At 38.8% G+C, this 20,040-nt stretch overlaps 1 protein-coding gene across 12 annotated transcripts in view; it reads right to left on the bottom strand.

Annotated features, from left to right (window-relative positions):
• Tango5 (Transport and Golgi organization 5) overlaps positions 1-20,040 on the bottom strand; it is a 134,784-nt gene that overhangs the window by 102,676 nt on the left and 12,068 nt on the right. For 6 of the 12 annotated variants that reach the window (XM_076209326.1, XM_076209325.1, XM_076209322.1 and 3 more), the window contains exon 1: positions 589-732. The exons of 2 other annotated variants lie outside the window; for them this stretch is intronic. In XM_076209326.1, coding sequence (XP_076065441.1) covers positions 589-717 — 129 coding nt within the window. In that variant the 5' untranslated portion in view covers positions 718-732. Of the gene's footprint in view, positions 1-516; positions 733-1,946; positions 2,085-20,040 lie in introns of those variants that run through there. 4 more of the 12 variants (XM_076209332.1, XM_076209331.1, XM_076209328.1 and 1 more) reach the window with 4 other exon arrangements.

The following is a 20,040-nucleotide window of genomic DNA, read 5'->3' as shown; positions in this document are numbered from 1 at the left end:
GGTAGCCAAAAAGGGAAAGGCATAAAAACACTCCCACCCATTTCATCCCTAAATACACTCCACACCCCTCCCACCCTCCCTCTCATCTGAGCACCTCCTGGATGACGGGTAAGTATTATATGACAGGAAAATACATTATTCCTCCCTACTGAGGAAAGGGCATTTGTAGCTCAAGGAAAGTATAGAAGTTTAAGTTTTCCCCCATTTTTTTTGTGCTAAATCATAGGTACATTTCATTTGCTAGTACATATTATATGGCAGGAAATACACCATTCCATGACAACACAATATTTCTTCTGTGACCTATTGTCCTATCCAGTGGTCATTGCCAATTACCTGGGAGTCATGTGTCTCCTACAAGAGATATGGGACAATAGATTAATTGATTTATCAATTGACTGACTGATTATCATTATCTACAGAATGTATTATAAAATAGGTAGCTCAGTAATACAGAAGTATATCAATTTATTCCATAATGGCATTAACAAAACAACAATTTGGAAATACTATCACCAGTAATTTGTTCCACACACTGTAATTTATCTCAAGACAAATTATTATCACTATGTTAAACTCTTATCACACCCTCCACTGTAACCAGTCCCCAAAACACACTAAATGCCACTGTGGCTCACAACATAATGTGGCCCAATGACCCCTATGATCAACTGATAGTGCTAGTTGACATGATATCACTGAGCTCCTCAAGTACATAAAGATAACAAGATAAAGATATTACACAATGGTTTAATATATTAAATCCTTGAGGTCAGGCCTTGTAGTGATAAAAATCTTTTTTTCAACACTCAGAATAAACTTCCACTACTAAAGCACACAATGCAGATTTCAATCTTGCACAGAAAACAATTCTAATCATCGGAGTATTTACTGCATGATAAAATGTAGTTAATACTTTTGGGACTGTTTACTGGTGCCCTTGTGGACCACAGCCATACATCATTCATCTGTATTAGAGGTAATCTCTACCCACAGAGGAATGATACTTTTGTATTACAGCTGTTCCCCTGAATCTGTTTTCTATGGTTGTACCTTTTCTGGATACCCACTTATAATAAACTTGTGCTGGGGTGTTGTAAATACATCCCCAAGTGTTAGTTACAACAACTTTTCTTCCTCCACAAGCACAAGACAATCATATTGCTCACTATTCCATCAACATACTGAAAGACAACACAATGCTGCATGCCAGGCCCCTTGATATCCATACCTCTGTATCCTCTCCCCCACAGACAGTTTAACCTATTCACAATCCAAAACACATCAATGCTTTCACTTAGATGACATAACAATAATAATCCAGCAAACTATGAAACAGTAACAAAAAATGCACAAATCTATCCTTGACAAGCTGACATAAACAGCTCAAAGGTCCTTGGTGGTGATGATCCTGTCTTCCATAAATCTAACAAACATCCAACTGTCATTAATTGATCTAAATACCCTAAATACTGGGACCTGATACACACAACCTTCGCCCTACACATTAAAGACAACAATAAAGGCAAATAAAAAGTGAACTTGTTTAGAACAGTTGCAGAGAGAGAGAGAGCTGGACAGCAGAAATACTTAAAACTGTATACAGACAATAATTACTGTTAGGGTCAATAATTAAAATGTGTAAGTGTAATTTGACTATGAAATATATCCCAATTTTTCAACATGTTTAAAGTCCATTTCAATTCCTAATAAATGCTAAATTCTTAAAAAATACATATATACAATAATAATAATTCTAAAGCCTTCTTGCCACACAAAAACTTGAATAATCTCACCTTCCAAGTAAAACTACTATAACAACCTTTATTACATCTTCTTTCCTTCAAAACACAAAATAAAATGCATCATCCCATGTACCACAGTCTGTTCTAATGCACATGCAAAATCACTTGTTATATACACTATTCACACAACCCTTTACGCACCATTTTTGCAAAGGTGTTTACAGGTTCAAGCTCAAGAGGACACTGAAACCTGCATGACCTCTATCACTAGATGCCAGATGATGTTCATAGCTATTTGTATTCCTTGCTCATACTTTCTTCCCCTGACACCCAGACTATCAAAATACTCCACCTCAGACATAGCAACAAGTACCAAGTTCCTTGGCTTTGTATACCATGATGACCCCCCCTCCCCCTGGAGACCTGCCAACTCATGTTACAAAACCAGACTATTTGGGTCTAATGATGTTGCAGCATTCTTAGTACATTTGAATATTACAAGAAAACCATGCATTCTACCATGAAATATGAACAATCTTGGGTATCAAAAACCAGGAAGAATAGGAACAATAAGGGAAGGAAACAAACGAAGAAGAGAAGAAAAGAAGAACATCCTTACCCATGTGTGTACTTCTCTTTTGTTTTCCCAAGTACATACCATACATTGTTCACCTATCTTTCTCCTCCCAGACAAAAATCATAAGTTATAAAGACAAACTCATGTCTTGTACTTACCCATATATACTGTACACCAACAATCATAATATTCCATTGTATTTACCTAACTGTAGTATACAGGAAAGGAGCAATGCTCATTGGGTCTATTCTCCTACTCTCCAATTTATTATACCTAGCCTCAAACTCATGTACTGTACTGTTCCAACTTAGTCTACATCCTTGATTTCCAATTATCATATTTAGATCTGAATTCATGTTTTGTTTGAGCTTGGACTATATCACCTTCAAGCTATTCAATGTATGCATCTACGTAGAAAACTATACTTCATATATTTTAGACAGTCTTCTTTAATTTGTTCACACAACCTTTTCAAGCCTTCCTATCCTTAATCAAGAAATCCCAAGTCAAACTGAAGAAAAGTGCAAGAAAAACTGAGTCTGCAGATTATCAGCCTGGGGGCTTTTGATGCATAGGCCTACATTAGGCCTATCTTGGCAATAAGGAGTTGGGTGGCGCCCAATGATACCCTCCCCTCTGAGGGATTAGTATTTTGTCTTTTAGAATATATCTGCATTCATTTATGTAATATAAAAGACAAAGGGGACCAGGTGCCAATATCAACATGGATGACCTCACAAAAAGACACAAAAAGAAACTAAAGAAAGACAGTTACAGAAGAGACCTGAAAAAGAAGTTTCCCACACAGAGTGATCAATGTCTGGAACAAATTGAACAGTGAAACAGTGAATGCCAGAACTATACACGATTTCAAGAATAAACTGGACGTGGAGAGATACGAACACGGGTCACAACGAGCATAGCTCCCGTCCCGTAAAATACAACTAGGTAAATACCTTCCCCATAAAAAAGTGACCTGAATGACCTTCCTTGAAAATCTGACCTCTTGAACATTATCAGACATAAGGTAAGAAACAAATCATAGTAGTATTGCTCTAAAAAAAAGTACTACTGTATTGTGCATAGTCACCTGAACATAAAAATGCATTTTTCTTAAAGACTAAAATTTAAAGGTTAAAATTTTTATATCTCAACTTCTATTGCTCCAATTTTAAAAATTCTTGTGACATAAAAACCAGAAAATAAATCTCTTCAAAACTCCTTATTCAAATTCCTTTTTTCTGAATCTTGTAGGATCTGTGATTTTTTATTGATATTTAAAAAAAAATTGCTTTGATTCCTTTTATTGTGTGAACATACTATTTGTCATATACAAATGAGAATAGGCAGTATTTTTCCTTTTGGTGTCTTTTAACTCTCATACAAAGGAGATTCTTTTCCTTTGAATAAATTTCCATGAACATATTTTTTAGGCCTAGGTAAAAATCTTATTTTTTTTTATGAAAAAAGTAATGTATCAATTTTTATGAAAATTAAATCTGTGGTGCATAATAGTTTCGTGTTTAAGCTGTAAAAAAATCATTAGTCTAGACAAAAAAAATGTGGCCACAGTAATGCAAAATGTCCAGCAATGACCTAGCAAAAATCGTGAATACAACTTCCGTCGTTAAAGATAGTCTTTTGCAGTTGTTGCCTATTTCCAGTAATTTGCATTTTTTGGTATTGAAACTCATTATCTATTCTTGGCTCCAAGCATAGTGTTTAGATTTTTTTTGGAGTAGCCTACAGTTCTCCTCATTTTTCACTTTTTTGATGATTTTTGTATCATCTGTAAACATATTGACATAGCTTGTTGTACCTTCCATTATATCATTGACAAGGACTGAACCTTGTTGAACTCCACTCATTGCTGCTCTCTATCTTGACATCTTATCCTATACTGTACTCACATGTCTTCTCTTCAAAAAATCTTTCATCCAAATGATTAGTCTGGCTCTTAGTCCTCCAATTTCCATATAAGCTAACTGTGAGGTACTTTATCAAAGGCCTCCTCTCTGTCTAGGTACACACGGTCCTCCCACCCCTTTCTCTCTTGCAGCACATCAATCACTCTCAAGGAAAAGCTTAAAAGTTTTGACACACATGACATTCCAGATCTGAAGCCAAACTGACTGCCTATCAGCATGTTCATCTCTTCAAGATATTTGGTCCATTAATCTTTTACATAATTTCACTATTGTGCTCATCAGTGATACATACATACAGTCGAACCTCGAAAACCCGGACCCCGAATGCCTGGACCCTCGTATGACCGGTCGAAATGAACAAAGGGTGGACTTTTCAAGCAAAGTTCCCTATTTGTCCGGTAGGTGACAGCGACGGCCGTACACGTGTACTCAAACCCAGACCAGTCAAGCCGCCATCAGGGCTGCCGTTTCGTAGAATTTTGTACCAAAACGTACTAAAATAGCGGCATGTGGCAACTGCACAAGGACATGAGGAACTTTTTTTCTACATATCAGCAAGCTGTTAAAAACATTAAAAAAAATCAACTTTTGTTTAAAAATCATAGAACTAGTTATCAAATAATAAATGGCACATAAAAATATGACTTTTATTGGCAATTGTGTTACTTATAAAATATACCCCAAAACTTACGTTTTTACTGTGTAGAAAAAAAATTCTACGCTAAAGTTTCAGCTTTCTTTCAGCGATAATATATAAAAATATTTTTTATATCTTACTGAATATGTTAGGGCATGGAGCCTTATATACATTCAAGAATAAAAAAACTAGAGCCACCATTTTGTCAAAGTTTGACAAGTACTGTATATCTTGCTATGAAAGTCTGCACACCCCTGAGAAAAATGTATGCTCCGGTATGGCACGACTCCCATTCTACACGGCAGTGTAGAAAATGCGGCAACCCTACCCGCCACCACTGTCCTGCGTGCATACCTTCCGATATTTACAATGTACGTAATAAAAAATACAGTACAGTACACTGTATATACAGTACATTTACATGCCTGTATTACAGTTATTATTACAGAATTATTAGTACAGATGCTCCTCAACTAATGTTTTAGTTACGTTCCGAACGACCGAACGTAACGTGAAAATGAACGTAAGTTGTTACTGTACGTTCCAGTAATGTATGACTGTTCATACTGTACTATACATCCATAAATTCTATTACCGTATCTTGTAAAACACCCCTAAATCATTAATTATAAACATAACATTGTAAAATAATAACATTAATTTCAAATAAATTCAAGCAACATAAAGTGAGATGGTGGAGGAGGAGGAGGAGGCAAGGCACGTTCAGTCTGTCGTTTGTGCCATGTAAACAATGGACGCAGTGTCATGCGTAAGTATCGTTTGAACTACGGAGAGCGCACTGAACTCGAAAATTCACTCAAAAAAAAAAAAATACAAAAATTGTTTTACAATCAGTTCAAATATAAAATAGAAAAAAACGTAAAACGAATGAACATAAGTAGAGCATCTGTATCATAGTATTATTACAGTATTGTTATTATTACAGTGTTAGAGTATCATTCTTATGTGTTTCTATGCCATATACATCACCTATATGTATACCGCTACGAAAACCTACGGTGTTAGGGCGATATTTTCGATGACCGGACTTTTGGCATGACCGGACCACCCTTCCCCCCAATTAGTCCGGGCTTTCGAGGTTCGACTGTACATACATACATACATATACATATACCAAAGGCTTTTTCCCCCTTACACGGGGGGTAGCCAAAAAAGAAAAAGGCATAGAAATCACTCCCACCCATTTCATTTCCCATATATTCCACTCCCCTCCCTCCCTCCTATCTTGGCACCTCCTGTGTCAGAAGCAGTGTTGCAAGACACAGCACAGCGACCCCCCCCTCTCCGTCCCCTCATGCAGGAAAGGAGAAGACAGGGAGAAATCCCTTCGGGTTGCGTCAATTTTTTTTTCTCATACATACTTCCTCACCCCCATCCCCCACCCACTCCCCCTCATGCATCACAGCCTCATCTATACACAACCCTTCTCCATTCACCCCTATCTTCTGTCCTCTCCCATCCTTCCTCTACAGACATTCCTCTCTTTTGTAATGCCCCTTTCATCCCATCCATCCATCTCATCCTAGGACATCCCCTCATATTCACTCCTTCCACACTTCTTTTACTAATCTTTCTTCATTCATTCTTTCCATGTGTCCAAACCATCCCAATACTCTTTCATCAACCCTATCTCCCAGCTCCCTTTCCACCCTTGTTCTCCTCCTCACCTCCTCATTTCTCTCACTATCTAGCCTAGTAACTCCATCATACTTCTCAGACATTTCATCTCAAACACATTCAAACTCCTTCTCTCTTCCTCTCTCATGTTCCATGTTTCTGCATCATACATTGCTGTTGGTACAATCACTCCTTCATATAACCTCCTCTTAGCATCCATTCCCAGATGTCTATTTCTCATTACACTTTTTAATCCACCAAGGCATTTATTCGCTTCTCTCAATCTACATTCTACCTCTACCCCCACTCCTCCCTTTCCTGTCACATTCGCACCCAAGTATCTAAAAATATCCACTTCCTCCAGTCTTTCACCCTTAATGCTCACTTCCAGCCTGCTGTCACTCTCTCCCCTTGTACATCTCATCACCTTACTTTTGCCCACATTTATCTTCAGCTTCCTTCTTTCACACACCGTCTCAAACTCTGTCACTAACTTCTTCAATCCCTCCTCTGATCCTGCTACAAGTGCAGTGTCGTTAGCAAACAACAGCTGGCTCACCTCCCACTTTTCTCCATTTTCTTTAATCATCTCCAACCCCTGACCCACTACCCTTGCATTCACCTCTCGCACCACCCCATCCATGTAAAGATTGAACAGCCAGGGCAACATAACACACGCCTGATGAAGTCCCACCTTTACCTCGAACCATTCACTCTCTCCATTTCTAATCCTAACGCAAGCTCTACTATTCTCATAAAAACTCTTGACTGCTCTTAACAGCTTTCCTCCTATCCCGTATATCTGCAGTACCTCCCACGATGCCTTCCTGTCTACCCTGTCATAAGCCTTTTCCAGATCCATAAAAGCCCCAAAAACATCCTTACCTTTTACTATAGCTTTCTCACATATCTGTCTTACCACAAAAATCTGATCTACACATCCCCTACCTGTCCTAAAACCACACTGTTCCTCACCTATTACTCCCCTCTGTTCCTCTTCTAATCCTCTCAATCAAGACCCTCCCATAAGCCTTCCCAACTACACTCAACAAGCTGATCCCTCTGTAACTACTACACTCACACTTGTCCCCCCTTTCCTTTGTAAAGCGGAACTATACAGGCACTTCTCCAGTCCTCTGGCACTCTACCCTCTCTTAAACATTAAATAACCTCACCAGCCTGTCTACCATAACTGTATCTCTTTTCTTCAGACATTCTGCATGGCATCCATCCAACCCAGGTGCCTTACCTGCTCTCATCATCTTAACAGTTGCTTTCACTTCATCCTTCCCTATTTCTCCTCCATTTTCCTCACTCATCACTTTAATTTTCTTAGCGCTTCCCACTGCAGCTACCTTTCCCTCCATATCCTCCTTCACATTTAGCATATATACATATACCAAGGCTTTTTCCCCCTTACAAGGGAGGTAGCCAAAAAGGAAAAGGCATAAAATCATTCCCACCCATTCCATCCCTGAATACACTCCACACCCCTCCACCCTCCCTCTCATCTTAGCACCTCCTGGATGACAAGTCATCCCTGCACCTTGTCCACTGCCCTGGGTCAGAAGCAGTGTCGCAAGACACAGCACATCCACAGCAAGGCCGCTTCATTAAATCGGCGACCCCCCCTCTCCGTCCCCCCATGCATAAAAGGAGAAGACGGGGAGAAATCCCTTCGGGCTGCGTCAAAATTTGTTCACACATACAGGTAGTCGTCGACTTACGACCTATGCGACTTACGATTGATCGACTTTACGATCACGAGATAGTGCAATAATATTTAACATTTAATAGAGTAATAGAACTGCAATGTTATGCCTGGCAGCGCAGAACAATTACTCCGCATGCCGCGAGACGCGAGTACGATAGTTTTGGCAGGCTGCCGACACCGTCAGCATCCCAGCCAGCTAAATATTCTTTAATTTTTTTTCTTTGAAGTAAAATGATTCCTAATTTTGCATTGCATTTTGTATTTCTATATGTTTTGCAATTAACAAAATGTAACAATAAAACTTTTTTTTTTTTATGCCCAGGCTAGTTTGTTGTTGATAACAATATGTTCGGTACAGTATGTAAGCGATAAGAATGTGTTTTGAAATAAAAAAAAATCTTAATTTTGCCTTGCATTTTTTTTTTTTATATGTTTTGCAATTAATAAAATGTAACAGTAAAACTTTATTATGCCTAGTCTGTTATCGATAACAATATGTTCGGTTCAGCATTTTGTATTTTTATGTTTTGCGATTAATAGAATGTAACAGTAAACTTTGTTTATGCCTAGTCTGTTGTCGATAACAATATTTTCGGTACAGTACGTAAACGAAATGAATGTGTTTTGAAATAAAAAAATTCCTAATTTTGCCTTACAATGATTTTAATGTAACCAACAAAAAGTATTAGTAGGTCAAAGATGACAGGACTTTATTCAGTATGCATAGGCCTTGGCTATGTTTCCTAACGAAAATTATAAAAAAAGTTAATGAATATTAAACAACGTAGCTCAAAGATAATAAGATTTTATTCAGTATGCATACGTTTCCTAAAGAAAGGCTGATGGTAAAATAATATAGTATTAAATATCATAGGTTAAAGATCATAGGATTTTATTCAGTATGCTTAGGCCTAGGCTACGTTTCCCAAAGAAAATCAGATAAAGCTACAAAAAGGTTAAAAAATACTGTACAACATAGTTCAAAGATGCTAAGATTATTTCAATATGCTAACTATAATATACAATATATATATATACAGTATATATATATATACAGTAACAAAAATATTTAAAGGGTAATATATACTGTATATATATATAAAAACCGACTTGCGTCCAGATTGTCTTACACCCTGTCTGTCGGAACCGAACTCGGTCGTAAGTCGATGACTACCTGTACTACCTCACCCCCCATTCCCCCGCCCATTCCACATCATGCATCACAACATCATCCATATACAACCATTCTCCATTCACCCGTCTTCTGTCCTCTCCCGTCCTTCCTCAACAGACATTCCCCTCTTCCCCAAAGCCCCCTTCACCCCATCCATCCACCTCATCATAGGATGTCCCTTCATGTTCACTCCCTCCACATCTGCCTTCCATACCTCTTTTACTAGTCTTTCTTCACTCATTCTTTCCATGTGTCCAAACCATCCTAATACTCTTTCATCAACTCCATCTCCCAATCCCCTTTCCACCCCTGTTCTCCTCCTCACCTCCTCATTTCTCACTCTATCTAGCCTAGTAACCCCCATGATACTTCTCAGACACCTCATCTCAAACACATTCAAACTCCTTCTCTCATCCTCTCTTATCTTCCATGTTTCTACCCCATACAGTGCTGTTGGCACAATCACTCCTTCATATAGTCTCCTCTTAGCATCCATTCCCAAATGTCTATTCCTCATTACACTTTTTAATCCACCAAGGCATTTATTCGCTTCTCTCAATCTACATTCTACCTCCACCTTCACTTCACCTTTTCCTGCCACATTTGCACCCAAGTACAATAAACTCGCTCTTATCCGAACGCGTTTTAACCGAATAATCGCATTAACCGAACATTTTCTCAATACGGTAGCCATTGGTTTAACCGAACGTATTTGGATCTCAACAGAACATTCAAACACACCGCCGCCTCTTCCGCCACCCGCAAGCTTCACCAAGTGCTCACACGGTGGCAGCACACTCCATGTTTACACCTGATCAGCTGTTTGGCGGTACATACATTCGTGAGTCCTCTCGGTGACGATACAGTATCACAAGCTCTCCTTAAATATTTTCTCTTTATACTCTATATAATATGTTTATGAACTATTATAAGCATTTCCATGTGTATGTTAAGTTTACAGGTACGAATATTGCAGCTGACATTACCGCATAAAACTCTACAGGAATGAAACAAAGTCGGATTAACCGAACATTTCGATTAATCGGACATTTCTAATCCCCCTTGGAGTTCGGATAAGTGGAAGTTTACTGTATCTAAAACTATCCACTTCCTCCAGTCGCTCTCCCTTAACCCCTTCCATATGGTGCCGCACACGTAGGCGTCATGAGGAGCAAGTGGATTCGCGACACTGCCATATCGGCGTCTTGATTATATTTATTGTAGTCGCCCCTGTGTTTTTACATTCTCTCAAATGTGCCCTGAATCCCATTCTCTGTGGTTTTCAAAATTCGCGGGTGAAAGAGAGAACGATCAATATAAGCGGTGACTATATTTTATGATGCGAGTATTATTACGACACGTCGTACGGCTGGCATTGGCTGCTGCCCGCGAGATTTAAGTTCCGTACTGAAGTGGTTAATGCTCACTTCCAGACTACTGCCACTTTCACCCCTTGTACATCTCATCACCTTACTTTAACCCACATTTATCTTCAGCTTTCTTCTATCACACACTCTCCCAAACTCTGTCACCAACTTCCTCAATCCCTCCTCCGATCCTGCCACAAGCGCAGTGTCGTCCGCAAACAACAGCTGGCTCACCTCCCACTTTTCTCCCTAAAATACTCTGCCCACCTTCCTCTCACTGCCCTCTCTTCCATTATCATCTGTCCATCTGCACCCTTTACCCTTTCTTCTCTACTTGATTCGCCTCCTCTTCCTCCTTCAACTTCCTTCCAAAACATCTTTTTATTACTTTCAAAATTTTCTGTCATACTCTTTCCCCATTTCTCATCTGCTCTCCTCCTTGCTTCCTTTATCTTATGCTTAACTTCCTTTCTCTTTACTTTGCACCTCCTTACTTCCACCTTTGTGAATTGGTAACACACTAGCCCTTTCCCAATCGAGTGGCACTATGCCTTTTTTAAAGAACATCCAAAAAGACTGAATCTTGTCCACCAGTTGTTTTTTACATTCTTTAACCCCTATAATATGATGACACCTATATAGGCACTAGTGAGTATATGAGGCATCCTGATTATATTTTGTAATTGTAGCTGAGTGACCCCCACATTCTATGAACAGGCTTGACAGCTTTTTCTGTGGTTATAAACATTCTGGGTACAAGAGAACACGTATAACAGCTGTAACTTTATGATTTATAATGTAATTATTGTGATGCATCATCATACATCAGGCAACCTAATGTCCGCACAAATATTTGACTTGTATTGAAAAAGTACCCAGTTTGAGATTACATCAGGTCATTAAGCTCTTGTCACATCCAATGATTCCAAAAGATTGAGAACTTCCATCTCTTCAACATTCACATCTCCTAGATCTGAATGCTTGCTCCCTTCACTTTCCTCTAAAAAAAATGTTTGTTTGAGAAAATTTTACTCATTATTTCTACCTAAGCTGAGGTCTCCTCAAAGACCTTACCACCCACTATTTGCTTGGTGATTACTTCCCTGTCTCAATTTACCACTGATAAACCTATAAATGTTTCATCTCATCTTTCCATCTATCTATGAGACCCCTTTCAAAATTATCTTCTTCCTCCCTGCAGATTCTTGTATAGTTATTTCTAGCTTGTTTGTAAGCTTCTTTTATCTCATTGATTCTTCTCTTCCTCCATTTCCCACATTTAATTGTCTATTTCTTACTTTACTTTTTTTTATTTGCCAAGTTTCTAGAATTTTACATTTCTTTATACTGATACTCTTGGTTCCATTCATAAGCCTTATCTAGGTCTCACTGTAGCAGTTTGCAATCCTTGGTTTTTTACTTCCTTCATGATCTTGGCATTATCTGCAAACAAGTTTGCACAGCTATTCCATTCATCTTGTTAATTGTATACAATACAAACATTATAATTGCCAGAACTGAGCCATGTAGTACCCTATACACCACTTATAATTCCTCCCAAGTCAGCTTTTCATCTCTCACCACTATTCTCAAACATTTATCGGTTAAACTGTATTCTCTCTATGGCCAACTAAATTTTCCAGCTTCCATAACAATCTTTTGTGCTTCATTCTGTCAAATGCCTTTTCCAAATCTAGGTATGCACAATCCACTCATCCCTTTCATGCAGTATATCAACCACTAAGTAAAAACTAAACAGGTTGGTTACAGAAGACTTCCCTTTTTCTCAATCCAAATTGGTTGTTAGCCAATATTCCTTTCCCCTAAATATATCTTCATCTTTTCCAAATTCTTAATGCATTTCTGCCATCATACTACATCCCTCACTTCTCCCAGATTCTGGTATTCTTTGTCCTTTCTTTTCTCATTCAATATGTTGATGTGGCTTAATGAAAAACAACTGCCTGTTGATAGTGTTTCAGAAACAAACTTATAAGCAACATTTTTTAATGCATTTCTTTTTAGTTTCCAAGTATAACTCTAAATGACTTCTCTTATGCTAAGATGAGTGGGAAACAAAGAGTGGGTGGGAGTGGGTGCCTTAGCTGGCTATCTCCCTTATAAGAGGGAAGCCGCCCTTGGTATATTTTCAACTAATTCTTTTATAATGGTACTTACTGGGGGCACACAAGAACATCAAATTGGACAGTCAGAGAGAAAATCACTGAATCACAGTTAAAATATCAATTCAGAGGTTGATTTTTTTTTACATACACATACCATAGGCTTTTTCTCCCTTACATGGGAGGTAGTCAAAAAACAAAGGCATAAAAACTATTCCCTCCCATTTCATCACTAATACACTCCACTCCCTTCCACCCTCCCTCTTATCTTGGCATCTCCTGGATGACAGGTCATCCCTGCATCTTATACACTGCCCTGGGTCAGAAGCAGTGTCGCATGACAGCACATCCACAGCAAGGCCGCTTCATTAAATTGGCGACCCACCCTTTCCGTTCCCCCATGCAGAAAAGGAGATGGGGAGAAATCCCTTCGGGCTGTGTCAAATTTATCTGGTGAGGAACAGTGGGGGTTTAGGACAGGTAAGGGTTGTGTAGATCAGATTTTTGTGGTAAGACAGATATGTGAAAAAGCTATAGGAAAAGGTAAGGATGTTTTTTGGGCTTTTATGGATCTGGAAAAGGGGAGAGAGTGACAGCAGGCTGGAAGTGAGCATAAAGGGTGAAAGACTGGAGGAAGTGGATAGTTTCAGATACTTGGGTGCGAATGTGACAGGAAAGGGAGGAGTGGGGGTGGAGGTAGAATGTAGATTGAGAGAAGTGAGTAAATGCCTTGGTGGATTAAAAAGTGTAATGAGAAATAGACATCTGGGAATGGATGCTAAGAGGAGGTTATATGAAGGAGTGATTGTACCAACAGCACTGTACGGGGCAGAAACATGGAACATAAGAGAGGAAGAGAGAAGGAGTTTGAATGTGTTTGAGATGAAATGTCTGAGAAGTATGATAGGGGTTACTAGGCTAAATAGAGTGAGAAATGAGGAGGTGAGGAGGAGAACAAGGGTGGAAAGGGAGCTGGGAGATAGGGTTGATGAAAGGGTATTGGGACGGTTTGGACACATGGAAAGAATGAGTGAAGAAAGATTAGCAAAAGAAGTGTGGAAGGCAGAGGTGGAAGGAGTGAATATGAGGAGGCGTCCTAGGATGAGATGGATGGATGGGGTGAAAGGGGCATTACAAAAGAGAGGAATGTCTGTGGAGGAAGGATGGGAGAGGACAGAAGATAGGGGTGAATGGAGAAGGGATGCTGCTGTGATGCATGAGGGGGAGTGGGTGGGGGATGGGGGGGGGTGAGGAAGTATGTATGAGAAAAATTTGACGCAGCCCGAAGGGATTTCTCTCCATCTCCTTTTATGCATGAGGGAGCAGAAAGGGGGGTTGCTGAATTTATGAAGCAGCCTTGCTGTGGATATGTTGTGTCTTGTGACACTGCTTCTGACCCAGGGCAGTGGACAGGATGCAGGGATGACCCGTCATCCAGGAGGTGCGAAGATAAGAGGGAGGGAGGAGGGTGGAGGGGAGTGGAATATATAGGAAATGGAATGGGTGGGAGTGGTTTCTATGCCTTTTCTTTTTGGCTACCCCCCGTGTAAGGGGGAAAAAGCCTTTGGTATATGTATGTATTAATGTATATATATATATATTTTAAGTTCTGTTGGAGGTGCTTGTGAGATGTAGTGTAATGGATGTGTAGTGTTGAGAGTTCTGGCATAGAAGTGAATTATTGTCATTTCATGTGTTGCTTTTGGAGGAGGATTTTGGATTCTGTACGCAGGTGTCCAATTAGGGTGATTTTGGTGGATCCTGTTATTACTCTCAGAGCTCCATTCTGTATTGCCTGTAAGTTGTTTGTGCTCAGGGTGCCCAGACATCCCATATTATACAGGATCATCCATATTTAAAGCATCTGTCCCACATCCCATATCAACCCTCCCAAGGACATATTTTGTCCTGTATTTTCAAGATTTTAAACATTTTGCATGAAAATTTGAGAAAATTTTACATTTTACAGGTATATTAACTTGAAAGCAACAATATTTGAGTGAAATTTTATATGTATGAGCACCAAGTGGATCTGGCAACGCGACATGGGCACAGCGTGGCCGCTTGAGTCAGTCTCAGTATTTTCACTTTGGTTTCATCTGCACTGAGTATTTCCCCCCTCAAATGCCCAAGTGGAAAGAGTGTTCTATTTGATGGGCCAACAAGGGAATGGATGCAAGAAGAGGTACAGTGTTGAGCTGATCAAGTCAGTTACAGATAAAGTGCAATTTCACACTGATCTGTTCAGAGTTCATCACATATGCTCAAACCAAACCTCAACTCTTGAAAGCAGTTGCATTAATTGCAAAATATGACAATTAAAAATATCAGACTAGCCACAAAGAATTTACAATCCTTTTACTCTTGCAAAATATACACTTGCAAATTTGTAATGTTTCAATATATGCAATACATTGTAGTTTGAAACAAAATATATAATGGACACACCCCTTTAAAGCAAGTGGAAAAAAAAAATGTACAAGTCAATGAAGCAGGTCCTGGAGCTGCAAGCTTGTTTTGTGCACTTCACATAGCCGGTACACATTGTCCATATACCTCTCCAATTTAGGTGTCCCGTATTCCAGTTTTCAAAATCTGGTCACCCTGTTTGTGCTCCTCTTGCTGATTGCTACAAAATACTGATTGATTGATACAAATTCAGGACATTACAATACATTTTTATGGTTTCCTTTGAAGCTCAGTACTTTTTATCACATTACTCCAATTCAGTAGCACTGTTGAGGCACCATCTTGGAAATTACCAGATGGGTTACAAAAAAAAAAAAAAAAACTTTTGGAGAATTTGAGAATGTGGAAATTATCATCACTGCATTATACAAATCAAACAAATAGGAATAAAAAAAATTGTCATCTTGGTAACAAAATGGATAGCCTAGTTAGAATTTTGAAGTTTTCCAATAAATTTAAGTGAATGGAACTGGCCTGGCAAATTAGAAATCTGGCTGAATGTTGGGGTTTACCAGTGGGGCCTACTAATCAAATGCCTGTGTTTGTACTCAAACCAATTTAATTTGCATAGCACCAAATAACCTGAGCCAAATCAGTGATGTGATGAGGTGACCAATTCTCAATGAAAGCAATTATAAAGTTACATTTAATATACAGTCACTATCCGAGTTATGATGTACGCGAGTTACAACCACCCGTACTTACGACCACATCTAGCAGATGCCTATTATGAGTTTACTGTACATGTCTGGCAGCACAGCACGTAAGATAGTTGTGGCAACCGGCATCGCGTACGGCAGTTATGGCAGAGATGGAAAAGTTGCTATACACGTGGTTGGAAAATAATAGGCAAAAAAATGTGAGTGACGTTGCAAGCAGTGCAAAGTAAAGCTACAAGTTAATTTCACATGTTAAAAGAACGTGCAGGTGAAGAATATGCTTCACATGAGTTCATAGTGAGTGCTGGGTGGTTTCGTTGCTTTCGAGAGCATTACCAGGTTCACCACGTGTTGTCGAAAGGTGAGGCTGCTAGCAGTGATGCACCTGCAGCTAAGGCATTTGTGGAAGAGTTTGATAAAATATGGATGAAGGATATTTACGTACTTACGACCACGTCTAGCTGATGCCTATTATGAGTTTACTAATACGAATACACTATAATAAGTATTTTCTTTCTTTAACTTACCATATCATATTAACAACTAAGCAACTGAAAACAATACTGTAGGAGAGAAGCCAAATGCAGAGTATGGGATCCAATGTATCATTTCGCCCACCAGGGCTTCTTCAGAAATAACATGGTGGACAAACATCTGACTCCTTATATAACCCGAGCTTGCGGGGAGAAACGAACATTAAACTGGTGTTAAAAAAAAAAAATAAAAAAAAAAAAAAGAGACTGAACAACTTCACACCAGGCTTAATGACCCCCTTATGGGTCGATAGCCTTAAAAAAGTTCACTATGTTATTTCGGGAGAAGCCCTGCTGGGCGCAACGTTAAATACATTGGATCCCATACTCTGCGTTTGGCTTCTCTCCTACAGTGCTGTTGCAGTCGTTGCTGTACCTATATCTCACACTTAGAATGGATTGAAATGGATGAGAAAAATAGATCTTAAAATTCACATACATTTAGAGTACAAACTATTTTTAAATTCATGTATTGTTTTTGCACACACCACTTTCTCATCTAACTTGTTCCAACTGTCTATTACTCTGTGAGGAAACCTGTTCTTTTTCAAATCTCTTCTATAGCTGTCTTTTTTTATTTTCTTTCCGTGTCCTCTTGTATTTCTGTCATCCCATTTTATCAGATTCTCTCTATCAGTAATTTCTATGCCTTTCATGATTCTGTAAATAGCTATCAAATCTCCTCTCTCTCTTCTTTGCTCGTGTCTGTAGTTCAAGTTTTTCTAGTCTCTCTTCATATGCGTCATCCAGCCTCTTCTGGTAGCTTAGAAGTGCTGGGTGGTGACCGCACCGCAGTCTGGCCAAGTGGACTCTGTCCTTTCGTGGGAGAGAGGATTCAGAAGGGTGGATATCAGGGGGTCTGGCATGCAGCAGTGTGTTGTCTTTCAGTGTGTTAATGGAGCGGTGAGTGATATGATTATGAATATGTTTCTGGAGGCTGGTATTTGGTGGTTGTGGAGGAAGAGAAGAGAGTATCTGTGCGTGATAAAGGTCTTTGGGTGTTGTTTTAATGTTTCTTGGTGTGTGTGGGTGTTCTGCTATGTAGTGTAGCGGGTGTAATGTGTTTGTGGTGGCTGCGGCAAGTGTTTGTGTGCCTCTCATGTCGAGGTGGTCCTTGACTTTGAGGACTTTTGTTTCATGGTGTAAATAGTCTGTAGGTGTTGTATTTGTGCAGCCTGTAATTGTTTTTAGGGCTTTGTTTTGTATGATTTGAAGGGTGTTGTGGTGTGTCTCACTGAGATTAGGAGCCCATGCAGGACTCGCATAATTCAACACTGAGCGTATGCATTGTTTGTATATTGTTATATTAGTTTCTTTGTTTTGTCCAAATGTTGTTCCAGTGATTGACTTAAGTGCGTTAAGTCTGGGTGTGCATTTGTTTTTTATGTTTGTGATGTGTTGTTTGAAAGACATGGATGTATCGTATGTTACACCAAGAATTTTCGGTGTGTTTGTGTGTGGTATTAGAATGTTGTTGATGTAGAGATGAGGTATGTATTTGTGTTCTTTTGTCCAGTTGGTGAGAAGTGTTGAATAGGATTCGACTTACAACCAATCTGACTTATGACTGGTTGGTCGGAACCTATCTAGGTCGTAACTCGGATAGTGGCTGTATATATAATTATGAATAACATATTCAACCTCCAATTTTGCGATTTTAACTTTTGATTTGATGATTTCCTCCCTAATTCAGTTTGATTTATTATTTTTGTTTATTACTTTTTATTATCAATGGATTACCGATTACATGGAAAAAAATTACCCAATATTCAAACAATTCCATGTTCAAAAACTTCATGGAATGAATTAAGTTTACACATTGAGGTTCCAGGGTCTCTGCTTTACAAGCTAATTCCAAAATCTCATACAAAAGAGAAGGACCCACTGATAATGTTAAACTGATGTGACACCATCATCATCATCATAAGAAGAAGAAGAAGGAAAGAGGAAAAAGAAGGAAAGGAGGAAGAAGAAGGAAAGGAGGAAGAGGAAGTAAGAAGGAAGAAGAAAGAAAAAGGAAGAAGGAAGAAGAAGGAAGAAAAGGAGGAAGAAGGAAGAAAAGGAGGAGGAAGGAAGAAGAAGAATAATGAAGAAGAAGAAGAAGGAAGAAGGAGGAAGAAGAAAAAGAAGGAAGAAGAAGAAGGAAGAGGAAAGAAGGAAGAAGAAGAAGGAAGAGGAAAGAAGGAAGAAGAAGGAAGAGGAAAGAAGGAAGAAGAAGGAAGAGGAAAGAAGGAAGAAAGAAGAAGGAAAAAGAAGGAAGAAGAAGGAAGAAGAAAGAAGAAGATACTTTAATTATTCTTCACACAAGCTTAAGTCATTTACAAAAATACATATTCTTGTAACCATGCACAATCACTTCCATCCAATCATGTGCTAATAAACAACATTAATACTTGCAATTTGCAATTCAATATCCAAAATCACATTGGTATCTTTAGATATCTGGGGAACTGACATCTTTCCTGTGTGTAAACTTCCTTGGATAAATCCTATAATACATAAACATATATAAGTACTCTTATCATATGAAAAAACCCAAAGGTGAAGAAGTGAAGATGAAAAAAAAAAAAAAAAACATTAACCACTTCCATATGATGACAACTACGTAGGCATCACGAGGTATGTGTGGGTACACAAGGATGCCAGTGTTATATTAATAGGGAAGGGGAAAGCTCATGGTGTAGTGGGCAGGTGAAGAAAAAGAAGGGGAGGCATTTTGAGGAAATGGAAGAGAATGAGGAAGGGGCGGAACAGGCCTTGGACATCAGACAGGGTGTCAACAAAGAGTGCAGATCACACAGACAAGGTCGAACAGGTGAGCAGAGGTATTAAAAGTAGGAATATAGATAACAGCAGCTCAATGGAAAGAGGAGATAATTACTTCTATGGATTTAATGAGGGAGATGACAACCTCCCCCGACTAGAGCAGAAACTAAAAAAAATGAAGGAAGCATGGGAGGTTAGATTTAACCAACTAACACTAGTTACACAAAGAGTTGATAAACTGGAAGAACTAAAGGAGAACCAAAACCTAACTAAAGAAATAGAAGAATTAAAAAGACAAGAGAAGTAAAGGATGAGAATGAGGAATTAAAGAGAGAATAAAGAGTCCATAGCAAAAGAGGCAATTGGTTGGAAAAAAGTCCAAGACAATAACAAAACTGAATTTAGAGATATAGTGAAACAATAGATAAAACAACAAACAAAAGACACATTTATTAAAGTGATGAGAGATAAGGAAAATATGGTAAGAGACTTGGCAGATAAAAAGAAATGTATAATTAGGAATGGACGAGAAGCATTCTCCAAATAGGACTACAAGGGTACAGGAAAAAAAGTAAACAAGGTATTAAAAATAATTCAAGATGAACAATGGGGAAAGATATTGAAGAAATATATAAATTGGGAAAATACAATATAGACAAGACCAGACCAATTAAGGTTAAATTCAGGTCATAAACAACAGCAGAGAATGT

Source organism: Oratosquilla oratoria, chromosome 26, assembly GCF_046742065.1.
Source record: "Oratosquilla oratoria isolate Oo_2021 chromosome 26, ASM4674206v1, whole genome shotgun sequence".
Lineage (NCBI taxonomy): Eukaryota > Metazoa > Arthropoda > Malacostraca > Stomatopoda > Squillidae > Oratosquilla > Oratosquilla oratoria.
Note: the sequence above shows the minus strand (reverse complement) of the source record. Positions and strands in the feature narration are given on the sequence as shown.